At 48.5% G+C, this 14147-nt stretch overlaps 1 protein-coding gene across 4 annotated transcripts; it reads left to right on the forward strand.

Moving 5' to 3' along the window:
* Positions 1-315: 315 nt before the first annotated feature.
* Positions 316-11439, forward strand: LOC138434448 (group IID secretory phospholipase A2-like). Of its 4 annotated transcripts, none has more exons than XM_069579242.1 (4): positions 316-464; positions 3835-3979; positions 5737-5843; positions 10721-11439. In XM_069579242.1, exons 1-4 carry the CDS (start codon positions 425-427, stop codon positions 10867-10869), a joined length of 441 nt encoding a protein of 146 aa, XP_069435343.1. In that variant the 5' UTR covers positions 316-424; the 3' UTR covers positions 10870-11439. The 4 variants fall into 4 exon arrangements, with proteins under 4 accessions (XP_069435343.1, XP_069435344.1, XP_069435346.1 ...); XM_069579243.1 differs by having other exon boundaries at positions 10789-11439; XM_069579245.1 differs by lacking the exon at positions 5737-5843.
* Positions 11440-14147: the final 2708 nt, after the last annotated feature.

The raw sequence follows: 14147 nt of genomic DNA on the forward strand, positions 1-14147 counted from the left end.
GTAATTACATGACGTGATAGAAATGCTAATTATTGCTGCACTAACACTCAGATCATGATATATAAATGTATCAAATCAATATATTGTCCCCTTAAATTGACACAGTTGTATGTCAATTTCATTGAAAAAATTAGTGGTGATGAATGGATTCACAAAGGATTTTAAATTGCTTCTAGTTGTTCAAGCTCTCCAAATCTTCTATGCCAATCATGCAATCAAAACCACTTTTAAAAGCTATTAAAAACAGGAATAATAAAAATCCGCATTGCCAGAAAAGAGGAAACACAAAGCGCCTGGGTGACCTCCGGCAGGGCTGAAGCTGGGAGGGGGGAGTGAGCTCGGCAGGCAGGGCCATCTGATATAAGGGGCTGCTGGCTCGCAAGGGGCCTTCCAGTCGCTGCCTCCACTGCTCTGTGCTGGGGTCATGGGCCTCTCCCTGCTCTGCGTGCTGCTGGTCTTTGCTGGTGAGTGGGGACAGCACCCACAGCCGGGGAGGCGGGGAGGGAGGCTGGGGTGCCCTGTACCTCTTTCCTAAACTGAGCTGCTGTGCTGATCATCCCGGACCCGGTCCCCCAGTCCCCCACTATTCGGCCCCCTGCAGGAGTCATCAGTGGCTCAATCCCCTGGAACAGTGGCTTCAGCCAGAGGGCTGTGGGCGGCCAAGCTGGGTGGCAGGCAGAGGCGGGAAACTAGACGTTCACAAACTGGGCTCCAGCTGAACTGACGTCTGTGGTACTTCGGACACAAACTACGGAAATGGATCTGCCCTCCTGTGTCCCTCTGAGCAGATAATAGTGATCTCTCACATATGCACACCTCTCCACACTTTCAGGGGCCTTTCCTGGTGGCTCAGTCAGTAAAGAATCCGCCTGCAGTGCAAGAGACCCAGGTTCCCTCCCTGGGTTGGCAAGATCCCCTGGAGAAGAAAATGGCAATCCACTCCAGTATCCTTGCCTGGGAAATCCTGTGGACAGCGGAGCCTAGCAGGCTAGAGTCTGTGGGGTCGAGAAGTTGAACATGGCTTAGCGACAAACCACCATCTTTTCAGAACCCTTCAGCTCCCTTGACCCTGGGGGTTCTGTTGTCCATTGGGAAATGGTGAAGTTTCCACCTGATCTTTAACAGATCAAATGTTGCAAATCTGGGTGCTAGCAAACTGGAGTGTTTACTTGTTGATCCATCTCAGAATATGTGGTCTGAGAAAGCACTTGCATTTCGTTTTTAACGTGCTTTATGTTATTTTTGGGACTCCCAAATTCCCGAGAGGAGCACACCACCAGGGTTACGGTGAAAACCACTAGGAAAGCTGCAATCAACTGCAGAAATTCATCTCTCAGATGCAAAGAGGCAATACAGTGTAGAGATGAAATACACAGATTAACCTGCATTCAGATGCTGGCCCATCAGCTTCCAGTGCTATGACCGTGGCCAAGTCCCCCTACCCGTCTATACCTCATCTGTAAAGTGGGCACAATAACATCCTCTTCACTGGGTTGTTAGAAGGGCTCTAATGAGAAAATATGTACAAAACCCCTAGCAAGGGTGAGGAACAGTTAGCGAGCAGTAACTTAACACAAAGCGCATGCCTGAGTTAGTGGTGATGTTGTCCCTGCCACTGTCGCTAACCCTTGGGAGAAGGGGCTCCATCCCTCTCAGCGACAGCTGAGGATGGAAAAAGCAACCAAGGCAGGAATCACTGTTAAGCTAAGTCAGTGTCCCGAAGCCCTCTTGACCACAAGTTGAGCTCCTCGATTCCCCAGGGCTGGGTTGACCTCACTGTAAAACTGTAAGAAATAAGACCACTGAAAGCACCCCGAATCAAAGCTGAATTTGTTTGCTTGGCGAGGAACAGCTACAGAATTCAGGTGTGAAGTTGTGTGTCTACTTCTAAGCTGAAATAGAAAGGTCTAAACTTGGGGTGCACAAGTAGATGGAGGTTCAGCAAAAAGGTGAGATTCCAAATTCAGATCCCTGGCTGGCCTATTGGGTGGACATTAACTCTCGGCTGTGGTCTGTTTCTAGGGCCTTATCACCAAATCTGGGGTTCCAGGGGGCTTGAGGTCATTCCTCAGCACAGTCACAATTAAGGTTTCTCTGTAGCATCTGTACAGCTAGAGCCACCGTGGCAAACAAGAGTGGCAGCGTGGGCTTCCACACACTGGGGACACGACCTACCTGCAAGTCCCAGCCTCTACCAGCTGACGTTTAGCTGCAGCCCTGGTGGCTCAGACAGTAAAGAATCTGCCTGAAATGGACCCAGATTCGATCCCTGGGTCGGGCAGATCCCCTGGAGAACAGAATGGCTATCCAGGCCCGTATCCTTGCCTGGAGAATCCCATGGACAGAGGAACCAGGCAGGCTACCGTCCATGGGGTCGCAAAGAGTCAGGCACCACTGAGTAACTATCCCTTTCTTCGCAAGGCAAGCACCCTGCTTCTGATGGCACCCCTGCCCACTGCATGAGTTCATCCCAGACCCAGCTGTCCCTAGTGTAGGGCTCTCCCCTGGTTACTACTCACTTTATTTGAGTGTAGAGCTTCCATTATAACACCGTTTACTTGAGGGTCGGGGGGGGGGGTCTTCCACAACTGGGGTCACCCGAAGGGGCCTCCCCAGCCCAGTCTCTCTGCGATTCTGGGCTCCATCTGTGTTCCTGAGTCATCCCCGAGGTTGCACACAGGTACATCCAGTCCCGTTTGCATCTATCTCTTTCTCCCAAATTCTTCCATGAATTCATTGGCTTAATATATTTTATTTCTCCTAACTGAATATAATGCATTCCTCTCTCCCAATGAAGTGAATTCCCCTTATGATCAATTCTCACCAGCAGATATTATGACTGAAGTGAAAAATATTCATGAAAAACATTGATTTCTAAATCACACTCCTTTCCAGAAGAGCCATGCATATTTTTTTAAAGGGCTTTTTTTAATGATTGTATTTATTTTATTTTATTGCTGGCTGTGCTGGGTCTCCGTTGCTGGGTGAGGTTTCTCTCTGTTAGCGGTGTATGGCCTTCTCAGCACGGGGACTCTCTTGTATTGGAGGGAAAGTTCTAGGGGGCGTGGGTTTCAGTAGTTGCGGCACGTGGGCTCTGTAGTTGTGGCTCCCGGGCATGATAGCTATGGCCCGTGGGCTTAGCTGCTCCTTGGCACGCGGGAACTTCCTGGACCAGGGACTGAACCTGTGTCTCCTGCACTGGCGGGTGGATTCTTTACCACTGAGCCACCAGGAAAGCCCCCACGCATACTGTTAACGTGTGGATTCTCTATGGGCTGTGGTGGGAGTCGGGGGTGGTGGGGGGAGTGTCTTCCTACTATCGAATGTGAACCCAGAGACAGAGAGCAGAGCCAGGCTGCCCTGGGTTAGCATCCTGCTCCTCTGGTTACCAGCTACTATGACCTGGAGCAAGTTACTGAAGGTCAGTGTGCTCATCCCTAAAATGGAGATTAAAAACAGCATTTATGGTTCCGATATTGGTTTCTTAGTTTTCATACATGCACCATGATGAGAGGATACTGAATGGGGAGGTGTATGAGACCTCTTTGTATGACCTTGGCACCTTTTCTCTGCATCAAGAATAAACCAAAATTAAAAGATTGTTTTAAAATAGAGTATCTCATGGAAAGGGAGGAGTCAATGGGTCTCTACATGAAAAGATCCTTGGTAATCAGTTACCAATTCTCATTATGCTTCCAATAGCCACAGCATTTGTGGTTACTTTATTATCCAAGGTCACTGTTTTGGCCCAGGCAGAGCAGAGGTGCCAGGCCTGCAGCCCACTGGACTCCCCTGAGATTCATGTCCTCTCCCTGTGGCTGGGCTCCTTGGCAGGTGTGGCTCCAGCTGAGGGCGACATGCTGGACCTGAACAAGATGGTCAGACAAGTGACGGGGAAGACCCCCATCTTCTTCTATTCGTCCTACGGCTGCTACTGCGGAATTGGTGGCCAGGGCCAACCCAGAGATGCCACAGACTGGTAATTCCTCCCAACCACGCTCTGCCTCTCCCCAGGGACCCTCCTCTCTCGTCTCCTGTTTCCTCTCCACCCATTTATTCATCTGGTACCATGTGCTGTTGTAGCCTAGGCTGAAGGAGTTTGGGCATTACCTTGCCAGCACGTGAAATGAGCACAGCTGTACAGTAGTTGGAACATTCTTTGGCATTGCCTTTCTTTGGGGTCAGAATGGAACCTGACCTTTTCAGTCCTGTGGCCACTGCTGTTTTCCAAATTTCCCTGGCTTATTGAGTGTAGCACTTTTACAGCATCATCTTTTAGGATTTGAAAGAGCTCAACTGGAATTCCATCACTTCCAATAGCTTTCTTCCTAGTAATGCTTCCTAAGGCCTACTTGACTTCACCCAACAGGATGTCTGGCTGTTGGTGAGTGACCACACTATGGTGGTTATCCAGGTTATTAAGTCCTTTTTTGTATAGTTCTTCTGTGTATTCTTGACACGTCTTCTTAATCTCTTCCACTTGTTAGGTCTATACCATTTCTGTCCTTTACTGTGCATGAAATATCCCCCTGGTAGCTCCAGTTTTGTTGACGAGATCTCTAGTCCTTCCCATTCTACTGTCTCCCTCTATATCTTTGCATTGATCAGTGAGGAAGGCTTTCTTATCTCTCCTTGCTCTTCTCTGGAACTCTGCATTGGTTTGGATATCTCTTTCCCTTTCTCTTCTGTCTTTCGCTTCTCTTCTTTTCTCAGCTATTTCTAAGGTATTCTCAGACAACTGTTTTACTTTCTTAGGTATCTTTTTCTTTGGGATGATTTTGGTTACCACCTCCTGGACAATGTTCCAAACCTCAGTCCATAAGTTGTTCTTCAAGGCACTCTGTCTATCAGATCTAATCCCTTGAATCTATTAATTATAATCACCTCCACTGTATAATCATAAAGGATTTGATTTAGGTCTTACCTGAATGGTCTCATGTTTTTCCCTGCTAGGAACTCTGCTGAGCTCTGATCCAGCCTCAGCCCTTCTGGAGGGTTCCCCAGAGTTTCTGAAGTCTGCCTTGCACTATCCACCCCAAACTAGTTAGAAGAGCCACAAACACTTCCCATTGCCATTGAACATTGTTGTTTTTTTTTTAAGTCCAACTTCTTTTTGCCATGGTCTCACTTGGTTTTCATAGCAACCCAGGGATCTGCCAGAGGAGGGATGAGAGCCAGCCTGGCCCGAGGTCAGCACCCTCACCCACCACATACAGGCTGTATGATCCTGGGCCAGTGGCCTGACCGCCCAGAGCCTCAGTTTCCTCATTTGTGAAATGAGGATAATGCTAGTACCTCTATCCTGGAGCGCCCAAAAGGATTAAGAGAGAATTCCTAGGTAGAGCAGGTGCCTGGTACATAGGAGGGAATCTTCCTTCATAGCTCAGACGGCAAAGAATCGGCCTGCAATGCAGGAGACCTGGGTTCGATCCCTGGGTCAGGAAGATCCCCTGGAGAAGAAAATGGCAAGCCACTCCAGTATTCTTGCCTGGAGAGTCACATGGACAGAGGAGCCTGGCAGGCTACAGTCCATGGGGTCGCAAGAGTCAGACATGACTTAGAGACTAAACCACCACCTGGTACAGAGGAAGCACTCGGGAACTTCTAGCTGGAAAGAAGACTAGACCCTGCAGGCCTTGACTTCCGAGGCGGACACGCAGTTTCTGCTCTGGGGCAGGGGCAACCTGGGACTCAAGCCAGCCAAGGACTCACCCTCCTCCTGTCCTCTCCTGCCAGGTGCTGCCACGAACACGACTGCTGCTATGGTAACCTGACACCCCACGACTGTGACAACCGCTATGACCACTATGACTACACCTTTTTCCGGGGGAAAGTCCAGTGTTGTGAGTGCCTGGGCCTCAGGGTTGGAGTAGGAGGCTGAGCCAAGGAGTTGTCGCACGCATTGCTTTTGTATGCTGTGTGACAAAGCACAAGCTGCTCAGCCTCTCTGTTTTTCTCATATGTCCACTGGCAATATCTGGGCTGTGAAGGAGAGGCAGCAACAGGGGCAGGAGGACGGAGAGGTCCCATAGAGAATTTGACCCCTTTAGGATCTGGAAGGATGCCAGACCTCAGCTTAGATCCCAGACCCACCACTGACCGGCTGCATGACCTTGAACACTTTGCTGAACTTCTCTGAACATCAAGATCCTGTTCTGGAAACTCAGGGTGATAACAGTATTCTACTCCATAAAGTTAATTCAAAAACTAAAATTAGAGGAGACATAGGTGCCCTGCAGATGCATCCTTGAATAATCACTCAAGCTACCAAGGTTCAGTTCAGTTCAGTCGCTCAGTCATGTCCGACTCTTTTTGACCCCATTAACCAAGCACACCAGGCCTCCCTGTCCATCACCAACTCCCAGAGTTCACCCAAACCCATGTCTATTGATTTGGTGATGCCATCCAACCATCTCATCCTCTGTTGTCCCCTTCTCCTCCTGCCCTCAATCTTTCCCACCATCAGGATATTTTTCAATGAATCAGTTCTTCGCATCACATGGCCAAAGTTTGGAGTTTCAGCTTCAGCATCAGTCCTTCCAATGAATATTCAGGACTGATTTCCTTTAGGATGGACTGGTTGGATCGCCTTGCAGTCCAAGGGACTCTCAAGAGTCTTCTCCAACACCACAGTTCAAAACCATCAATTCTTCAGTGTTCAGTTTTCCTTAGAGTCCAATTCTCACATCCATACATGACCACTGGAAAAATCGTAACTTTGATAGATGGACCTTTTGGCAAAGTAGTATCTCTGGTTTTCAATATGCTGTCTAGTTGGTCATAACTCTTCTTTTAAGGAGTAAGTGTCTTTTAATTTCATGGCTGCAATCACCATCTGCAGTAATTTTAGAGCACCAAAAAATAAAGTCTGACACTGTTTCCGCTGTTTTCCCATCTATTTCCCATGAAGTGATGGGACCGGATGCCAATATTTTGGTTTTCTGAATATTGAGCTTTAAGCCAACTTTTTCACTCTCCTCTTTCACTTTCATCAAGAGGTTCTTTCATTCTTCTTCACTTTCTGCCATAAGGGTGGTATCATCTGCATATCTGAGGCTATTGATATTTCTCCTGGCAATCTTGATTCCAGCTTGTGCTTCCTCCAGCCCAGCGTTTCTCATGATGTTCTCTGCATATAACTTAAATAAGCAGGGTGATAATATACAGCCTTGACATACTCCTTTTCCTATTTGGAACCAGTCTGTTGTTCCATGTCCAGTTCTAACTGTTGCTTCCTGACCTGCATACAGGTTTCTCAAAAGGCAAGGCAGGGGGTCTGGTATTCCCATCTCTTTCAGAATTGTCCACAGTTTATTGTGATCCACACAGTCAAAGGCATTGGCATAGTCAATAAAGCAGAAGTAGATGTTTTTCTGGAACTCTCTTGCTTTTTCCATGATCCAGTGGATGTTGGCTATTTGATCTCTGGTTCCTCTGCCTTTTCTAAAACCAGCTTGAACATCTGGAAGTTCACGGCTCATGTATTTCTGAAGCCTGGCTTGGAGAATTTTGAGCAATACATTACTAGTGTGTGAGAGGAGTGCAATTGTGCGGTAGTTTGAACATTCTTTGGCATCGCCTTTCTTTGGGATTGGAATGAAAACTGACCTTTTCCAGTCCCGTGGCCACTGCTGAGTTTTCCAGATTTGCTGGCATATTGAGGGAAGCACTTTCAAAGAATCAACTTTCAGGATTTGAAACAGCTCAACTGGAATTCCATCACCTCCACTAGCTTTTTTCATAGTGATGCTTCCTAAGGCCCATTTGCCTTCACATTCCAGGATGTCTGGCTCTAGGTTAGTGATCACACTATCGTGATTATTTGGGTCATGAAGATCTTTTTTGTACAGTTCTTCTGTGTATTCTTGCCACCTCTTCTTAATATCTTCTGCTTCTGTTCGGTCCATACCATTTCTGTCCTTTATTGAGCCCATCTTTACATGAAAGGTTCCCTTGGTATCTCTAATTTTCTTGAAGAGATCTCTAGTTTTTCTCATTCTATTGTTTTCCTGTATTTCTTTGCATTGATTGCTGAGGAAGGCTTTCTTACCTCTACTTGCTATTCTTTGGAACTCTGCTTTCAAATGGGTATATCTTTCCTTCTCTCCTTTGCTTTTTGCTTCCCTTCTTTTCACAGCTATTTGTAAGCCCTCCTCAGACAGCCATTTTGCTTTTTTTGCATTTCTTTTTCTTGGGGATGCCCTTGATTCCTGTCTCCTGTACAGGGCCATGAACCTCATTCCATAGTTCATCAGGCACTCTGTCTATCAGATCTAGTCCCTTAAATCTATTTCTCACTTCCACTGTATAGTCATAAGGGATTTGATTAAGCTCATACCTGAATGGTCTAGTGGTTTTCTCCACTTTCTTCAATTTCAGTCTGAATTTGGCAATAAGGAGTTCAAGATCTGAGCCACAGTCAGCTCCCAGTCTTGTTTTTGCTGACTGTACAGAGCTTATCCATCTTTGGCTGCAAAGAATATAATCAATCTGATTTCGGTGTCGACCATCTAGTGATGTCCATGTGTAGAGTCTTCTCTTGTGTTGTTGGGAGAGGGTGTTTGCTGTGACCAGTGCGTTCTCTTGGCAGAATTCTATTAGTCTTTGCCCTGCTTCATTCTGTACTCCAAGGCCAAATTTGCCTGTTACTCCAGGTGTTTCTTGACTTCCTACTTTTGCATTCAATCCCTTTAATGAAAAGGAAATCTTTTCTCAATTTTAGTTCTAGAAGGTCTTGTAGGTCTTCATAGATAGACTTGGATTACCATGATATTGCATGATTTCCCTTGGAAACGAACAGAGATCATTCTCTCATTTTTGAGATTGCATCCAAGTACTGCATTTCAGACTCTTTTGCTGACCATGATGGCTACTTCATTTCTTCTGAGGGACTCCTGCCCACAGTAGTAGATATAATGGTTATCTGAGTTAAATTCACCCATTCCAGTCCATCTTAGTTTGCTGATTCCTAGAATGTCAACGTTCACTCTTGCCATCTCCTGTTTGACCACTTCCAATTTGCCTTGATTCATGGACCTAAGTTTCCAGGTTCCTATGCAATATTGCTCTTTACAGCATCGGACCTTGCTTCTATCACCCGCCCCATCCACAAATGGGTGTTGTTTTTGCTTTGCCTCATCCCTTCATTCTTTCTGGAGTTATTTCTCCACTGATCTCCGGTAGCATATTGGGCACCTCCTGACCTGGGGACTTCCTCTTTCAGTGCCCTATTTTTTGCCTTTTAATACTGTTCATGGGGTTCTCAAGGCAAGAATACTGAAGTGGTTTGCCATTTCCTTCTCTAGGGACCACATTCTGTCAGACCTCTCCACCATGACGCATCCGTCTTGGGTGGTCCCGCAGGCATGGCTTGGTTTCATTGAATTACCGAGGTTACTGTTCATTTTTTCATCATCATGGGTTCTTAGAGTAGCCCAGACAGGAGGCAGCCCCACCCTGGTGATCATTTTCTTCTTCTTGTTCGTGGTCACTATATCGCATCTTACTCTTTGCAACCCCATGAAGTTTGACCCGCCCGTCTCCTCTGTCCATGGGATTTCCCAGGCAAAAATACTGGAGCATGTTGCCATTTCCTTCCTCGGGGGATTTTCCTGACCCAGGACTTGAACCCATGTCTCCTGCTTGGCAGGCAAATTCTGAGCCACCTGGGAAGCCCTGATCTCCATTTTACTGACAAGAAAACTGAAATTAGAGTGAACAGTTTGCTCAGGGTCACACAGCTACAAATGAGTAGCCTGGGCTGTAACCCAGGACGCCAAGCCCCAGGGTCCACACATGGAGAAATGCGGCAAGTTCCGGGGCTGGAAGGTGAATGGGCTCACCAGCTGTCCCTGTTAACTGAGAACTTAGTGGCAACAGCTGATATGGCCAAGATTTATTGACCATTTACTATGTGCTAAAGGCTTTGCCTTCTTATTTTAATCAGAATATATATATGTGTGTGTATGTGTATGTATGTGTGTATACATATTCTTTTTCAGATTTTTATCTCTTATAGATTATTACAAAATACTCAGCAGAGTTCCCCATGCTATACAGTAGGTCCGGCTCTCTTGTCCCCGTTTGACAGATGGTGAAACTGAAGCACCATTGTCCATCTTTCATCAGAGTCTTTGCACATGCTGTTCCTTCTGCCAGGAACGGCCCCTCTCCTCCACCCTGGCTTTCCAGAGTAGGACCAACAGCTCACTCTTCTGATCTCAGCTCAAATGGCTTTTGACACTCAGTCAGTCCCATTGGTTACCAGCTCAGAGCCCCTGCCTCGTGCCTGACTCCTGGGAAGCACGGTTGCACTCACTTCTGTGAAGGGCAGGGAGGCCTGGCACGCTGCCATCCATGGGGTCACAGAGAGTCAGACACAACTGAGAGACCGAACACCAATGACCACACACTTCTCCGACACTGCCCCCATCCCGGGGAGTGTAGCTCGGGCATCCGTTCTGTTCTCCTCTCCCCCCGGGGCTGTCGAGGGACAGGTGCTCAACTGTTTACTGAACAGATGAATAAATGCAGGAGCAATGGCACACAGGGAGGTCACACCCCTGCCCAAGGGCACAGAGCCAGAGTCCAGGGAGCTGGGAAGGGCACCAAAGGCTGGACAAGGGCTGAGCTGCCTTCAGCGGCTCCCCTCCAGGGGGGCGACCCACCCTACCACAGGAGGGGGCAGACCACTTAAGTGCCCTCCTCCACCCCCTCACAGCCACCAAGGGGAGCTGGTGTGAGCAACAGCTGTGCGCCTGTGACAAGATGTTGGCTTTCTGCCTGCAGCGGAACCTGAACACCTACAAGAATCACCTGCGTCATCTGTCCAGATGCGAGGGTGAGATCCCCAAGTGCCACACCGTCTAGCCTGTCCCCCTGCATCTTGAGCTCTGAGGAAGACCCCCAGGACCACTGGACACAGCCCCGACCCAGCCTGGTGCCTTTAAAACACTCCTGGGAAGAGGAAGGGGCTTGGCCTCGCCCCTAGCTCCCACTTGCCTCTTGGACCTTCTGAATCTCCCCGGCTGTCTCCTCTGAGGGTGGATTGAGATCTTAGGAAAAACCAAGGCCAGGGAGCTGCCAGGGGGAGTGTGTGTTTTGGCATGGGTGGCAGGGTCTCAGGCGGGGTGGGGCAGGTTCTTCCTTCATGACCACTCACCAGGCCCCTCCAGGCTCTCCCTGCCCCTGAAACACCATCCAAGCAGCTGCCAGAGTGGCCTCTGTAAAAGGCAATACAGATCTTTCTGTCAACGGGATTCTGCTTGTTCAAACCCCAAGGCCCTAAGTCCTGCCTCCCACTCCATCTCACCCCTCCAGTCATCACAGGACACACGCGTACCTATGGCTGATTCATGCTGATGTGTGGCAGAAACCAACGCAATATCATGAAGCAATTATCCTCCAATTAAAAATAAATAATGAAAATAAAAGCCACAACCCCAAGGCCCTGCACCATCCAGGATGGGTCGGGGGGCGGCGGGCGGGGTGTCTGGGACCTGTTACTGCCTGGCACTGTGTCCCTCTCCCTTGGAGCTTTGGGGACCCTCGCAGACTTGGCTAATGCCTGTCTTGGACTCATTGCAGCTCTGGTGCCCAAAGCAGTACTCCAAACCCAGAAGGGGTTCAGGAAATACTTTTCAAGGCAAGAACTAGACCAAGCTCCCTGGGCTCCAGGCACCTGGTCTGCAGGCCATGGGACTTCTGGGCACTCTTTCCTCTCTGACTGCCAGGCCTTTGCTCAACTTGGACTTCTGCAGCGATGCTCCACTGGCCTGCTGTCTCCCAGGTAGCTAAGCCCACCCTAGGCTCCTCGGGGTCCAAGGGCCGCTTCCTACAGAAGTCTTCCCCGGCCGATTCCTCTCCAGTTCCAAGGGCTCACTCCCACCCTCAAGCTCCCGCAGCACTTTACAGGTCTTCACCTTGCCGAGCTCCCACTGTGTGGTGTGTGATTGTCTGGACCACACTGAGCAGACTGGAGCTCCGGGAGGGTGGAGTCCACGTCACTCTCATCTCTGCTTCCTCTGCTCCCCCAGGTGAAAGGCGGGCAGTCAATGCTTTGGAATCAAAGGAGCCCCCAGAGGAGAGATGGAGGTGGGGGCAGGTGGTGTTCAGGCCCCACCCAGATCCCCTCTTGGCCCAGGTCCCCAACCCAGGGGTCGGCTGCCAAGTGCGCACTTCGGCCTCCTTCTCTTGAGGATGCCCCCAGGCTGCTGGGCGCTGCCATGCCCACCACCCACCCCTCCTCGCCCACCTCGAACCAGTGAGTTGGGAGAATGATACCGTGGAGGGCATAACCGCCCTCCCCCCGCCTGATGCAGGAGCATCTGGGTCGTACATGGTGTGCCCCAGAGCTCCTCCTGGGTTCCGGCTAGATGTCTTGATCTGTGCCCTGGCCTACCCTGTTCTCCTCTTTCTCCTACTGGTTTCCCCCTAAGGGCACTTCCTCAATACATCATTCCCTTGCCCAAGAATTCTCGTCTCAGGCTTGACATCAGGGAGTCTGCCTTCATCGGATGAATGGCTAGATGGTGAATCTATTCTTACAAGAAGTCCCAACCGGTCATTCATATATGATTAGCTACATGGCCGGGTCACCTGGAGCCACCCACGCCCGCTGGTCTGTGACACACATCTGTGAAACAGCTGACCGAGTGGTTTTCCTTCCGTGTGAAGCTCAGTGGCTCATGCCAGAGAACATAGTAGAGGCTAAGAACTATGGGTGCCGGGTTCAGATTCCAAGGACTTTATTGGCAGTCCAGTGGCTAGAATTCTGCACCTTCACTGCCAAGGGCCCAGGTTCGATCCGTGTTTGGGGAACTAAGATCCCAAAAGCTGTGCAATTCAGTCTAGTCACCCAGTAGTGTCCAGCTCTTTGCAACCCCATGGACTGGGGCACACAAGCCTCCCTGTCCATCACCAACTCCAAGAGCTTACTCAAACCCATGTCCATCGAGTCGGTGATGCCATCCAACCATCTCATCCTCTGTCGTCCCCTTGTCCTCCCATCTTCAATCTTTCCCAGCATCAGGGTCTTTTCCAATGAGTCAGTTCTTCACATCAGGTGGCAAAGTATTGGAGTTTCAACTTCAGCATCAGTCCTTCTAATGAATATTCCAGACTTATTTTCTTTAGGATGGACTGGTAGAACTTCCTTGCAGTCCAAGGGACTCTCAAGAGTCTTCTCTAACACCACTTCAAAAGCATCAGTTCTTCGGCCCTCAGCTTGCTGTATAGTTCAACTCTCTCATCCGTACATGACTACTGGAAAAACCATACCATTGACCAGCTAGTCAAAAGACATAGCTTTGCAAACCATACTTTGTTGGCAAAGTAACATCTCTGCTTTTGAATATACCCTCTAGGTTGGTCATAACTTTTCTTCCAAGGAGGAAGCGTCTCTTAATTTCATGGCTGTAGTCACCATCTGCAGTGATTTTTGCCAAAAAAGTAGTCTGTCAGAGTTTTCATTGTTTCCCCCTTCTATTTGCCATGAAGTCATGGGACCAGATGCTATGATCTTAGTTTTCTGAATGTTGAGCTTTAAGCCAGCTTTTTCACTCCCTTCTTTGACTTTGATCATGAGAATCTTTAGTTCTTTGCTTTCTGCCATAAGGGTGGTGTCATCTGCGTATCTAAGGTTGTTGATATTTCTCCCAGCAATCTTGATTCCAGCTTGTGCTTCATCCAGCCCAGCATTTCTCGTGATGTACTCTGCATAGACGTTAAAATAGCAGGGCAACAATAAACAGCCTTGACTTACTCCTTTCCTGATATGGAACTAGTCTGTTGTTCCATGTCCAGTTCTAACTGTTGCTCCTTGACCTGCATACAGATTTCTCAGGAGTCAGGTAAGGCGGTCTGGTATTCCCATCTCTTGAAGAATTTCCACAGTTTGTTGTGATCCACAGAGTCAAAGACTTTGGCATAGTCGATAAAGCAGAAATAGACGTTTTTTTTTTCTGGAACTCTCTTGCTTTTTCAATGATCCACTGAATGTTGGCAATTTGATCTCTGGTTCCTCTGCCTTTTCTGAATCCAGCTTGAACATCTGGAAGTTCACAGTTCACATATTGCTGAAGCCTGGCTTGCAGAATTTTGAGCATTACTTTGCTAGTGTGTGAAATGAGTGCAATTGTGTGATAGTT

Source organism: Ovis canadensis, chromosome 2, assembly GCF_042477335.2.
Source record: "Ovis canadensis isolate MfBH-ARS-UI-01 breed Bighorn chromosome 2, ARS-UI_OviCan_v2, whole genome shotgun sequence".
NCBI lineage: Eukaryota > Metazoa > Chordata > Mammalia > Artiodactyla > Bovidae > Ovis > Ovis canadensis.

Coding starts and splice junctions, on each gene's coding strand:
- LOC138434448 (XM_069579242.1), top strand. CDS start 425: ATGGGCCTCTCCCTGCTCTGCGTGCTGCTGGTCTTTGCTG. Junction 3,980..5,736: donor CCCAGAGATGCCACAGACTG/GTAATTCCTCCC, acceptor CTCTCCTGCCAG/GTGCTGCCACGAACACGACT. Junction 5,844..10,720: donor CCGGGGGAAAGTCCAGTGTT/GTGAGTGCCTGG, acceptor ACCCCCTCACAG/CCACCAAGGGGAGCTGGTGT.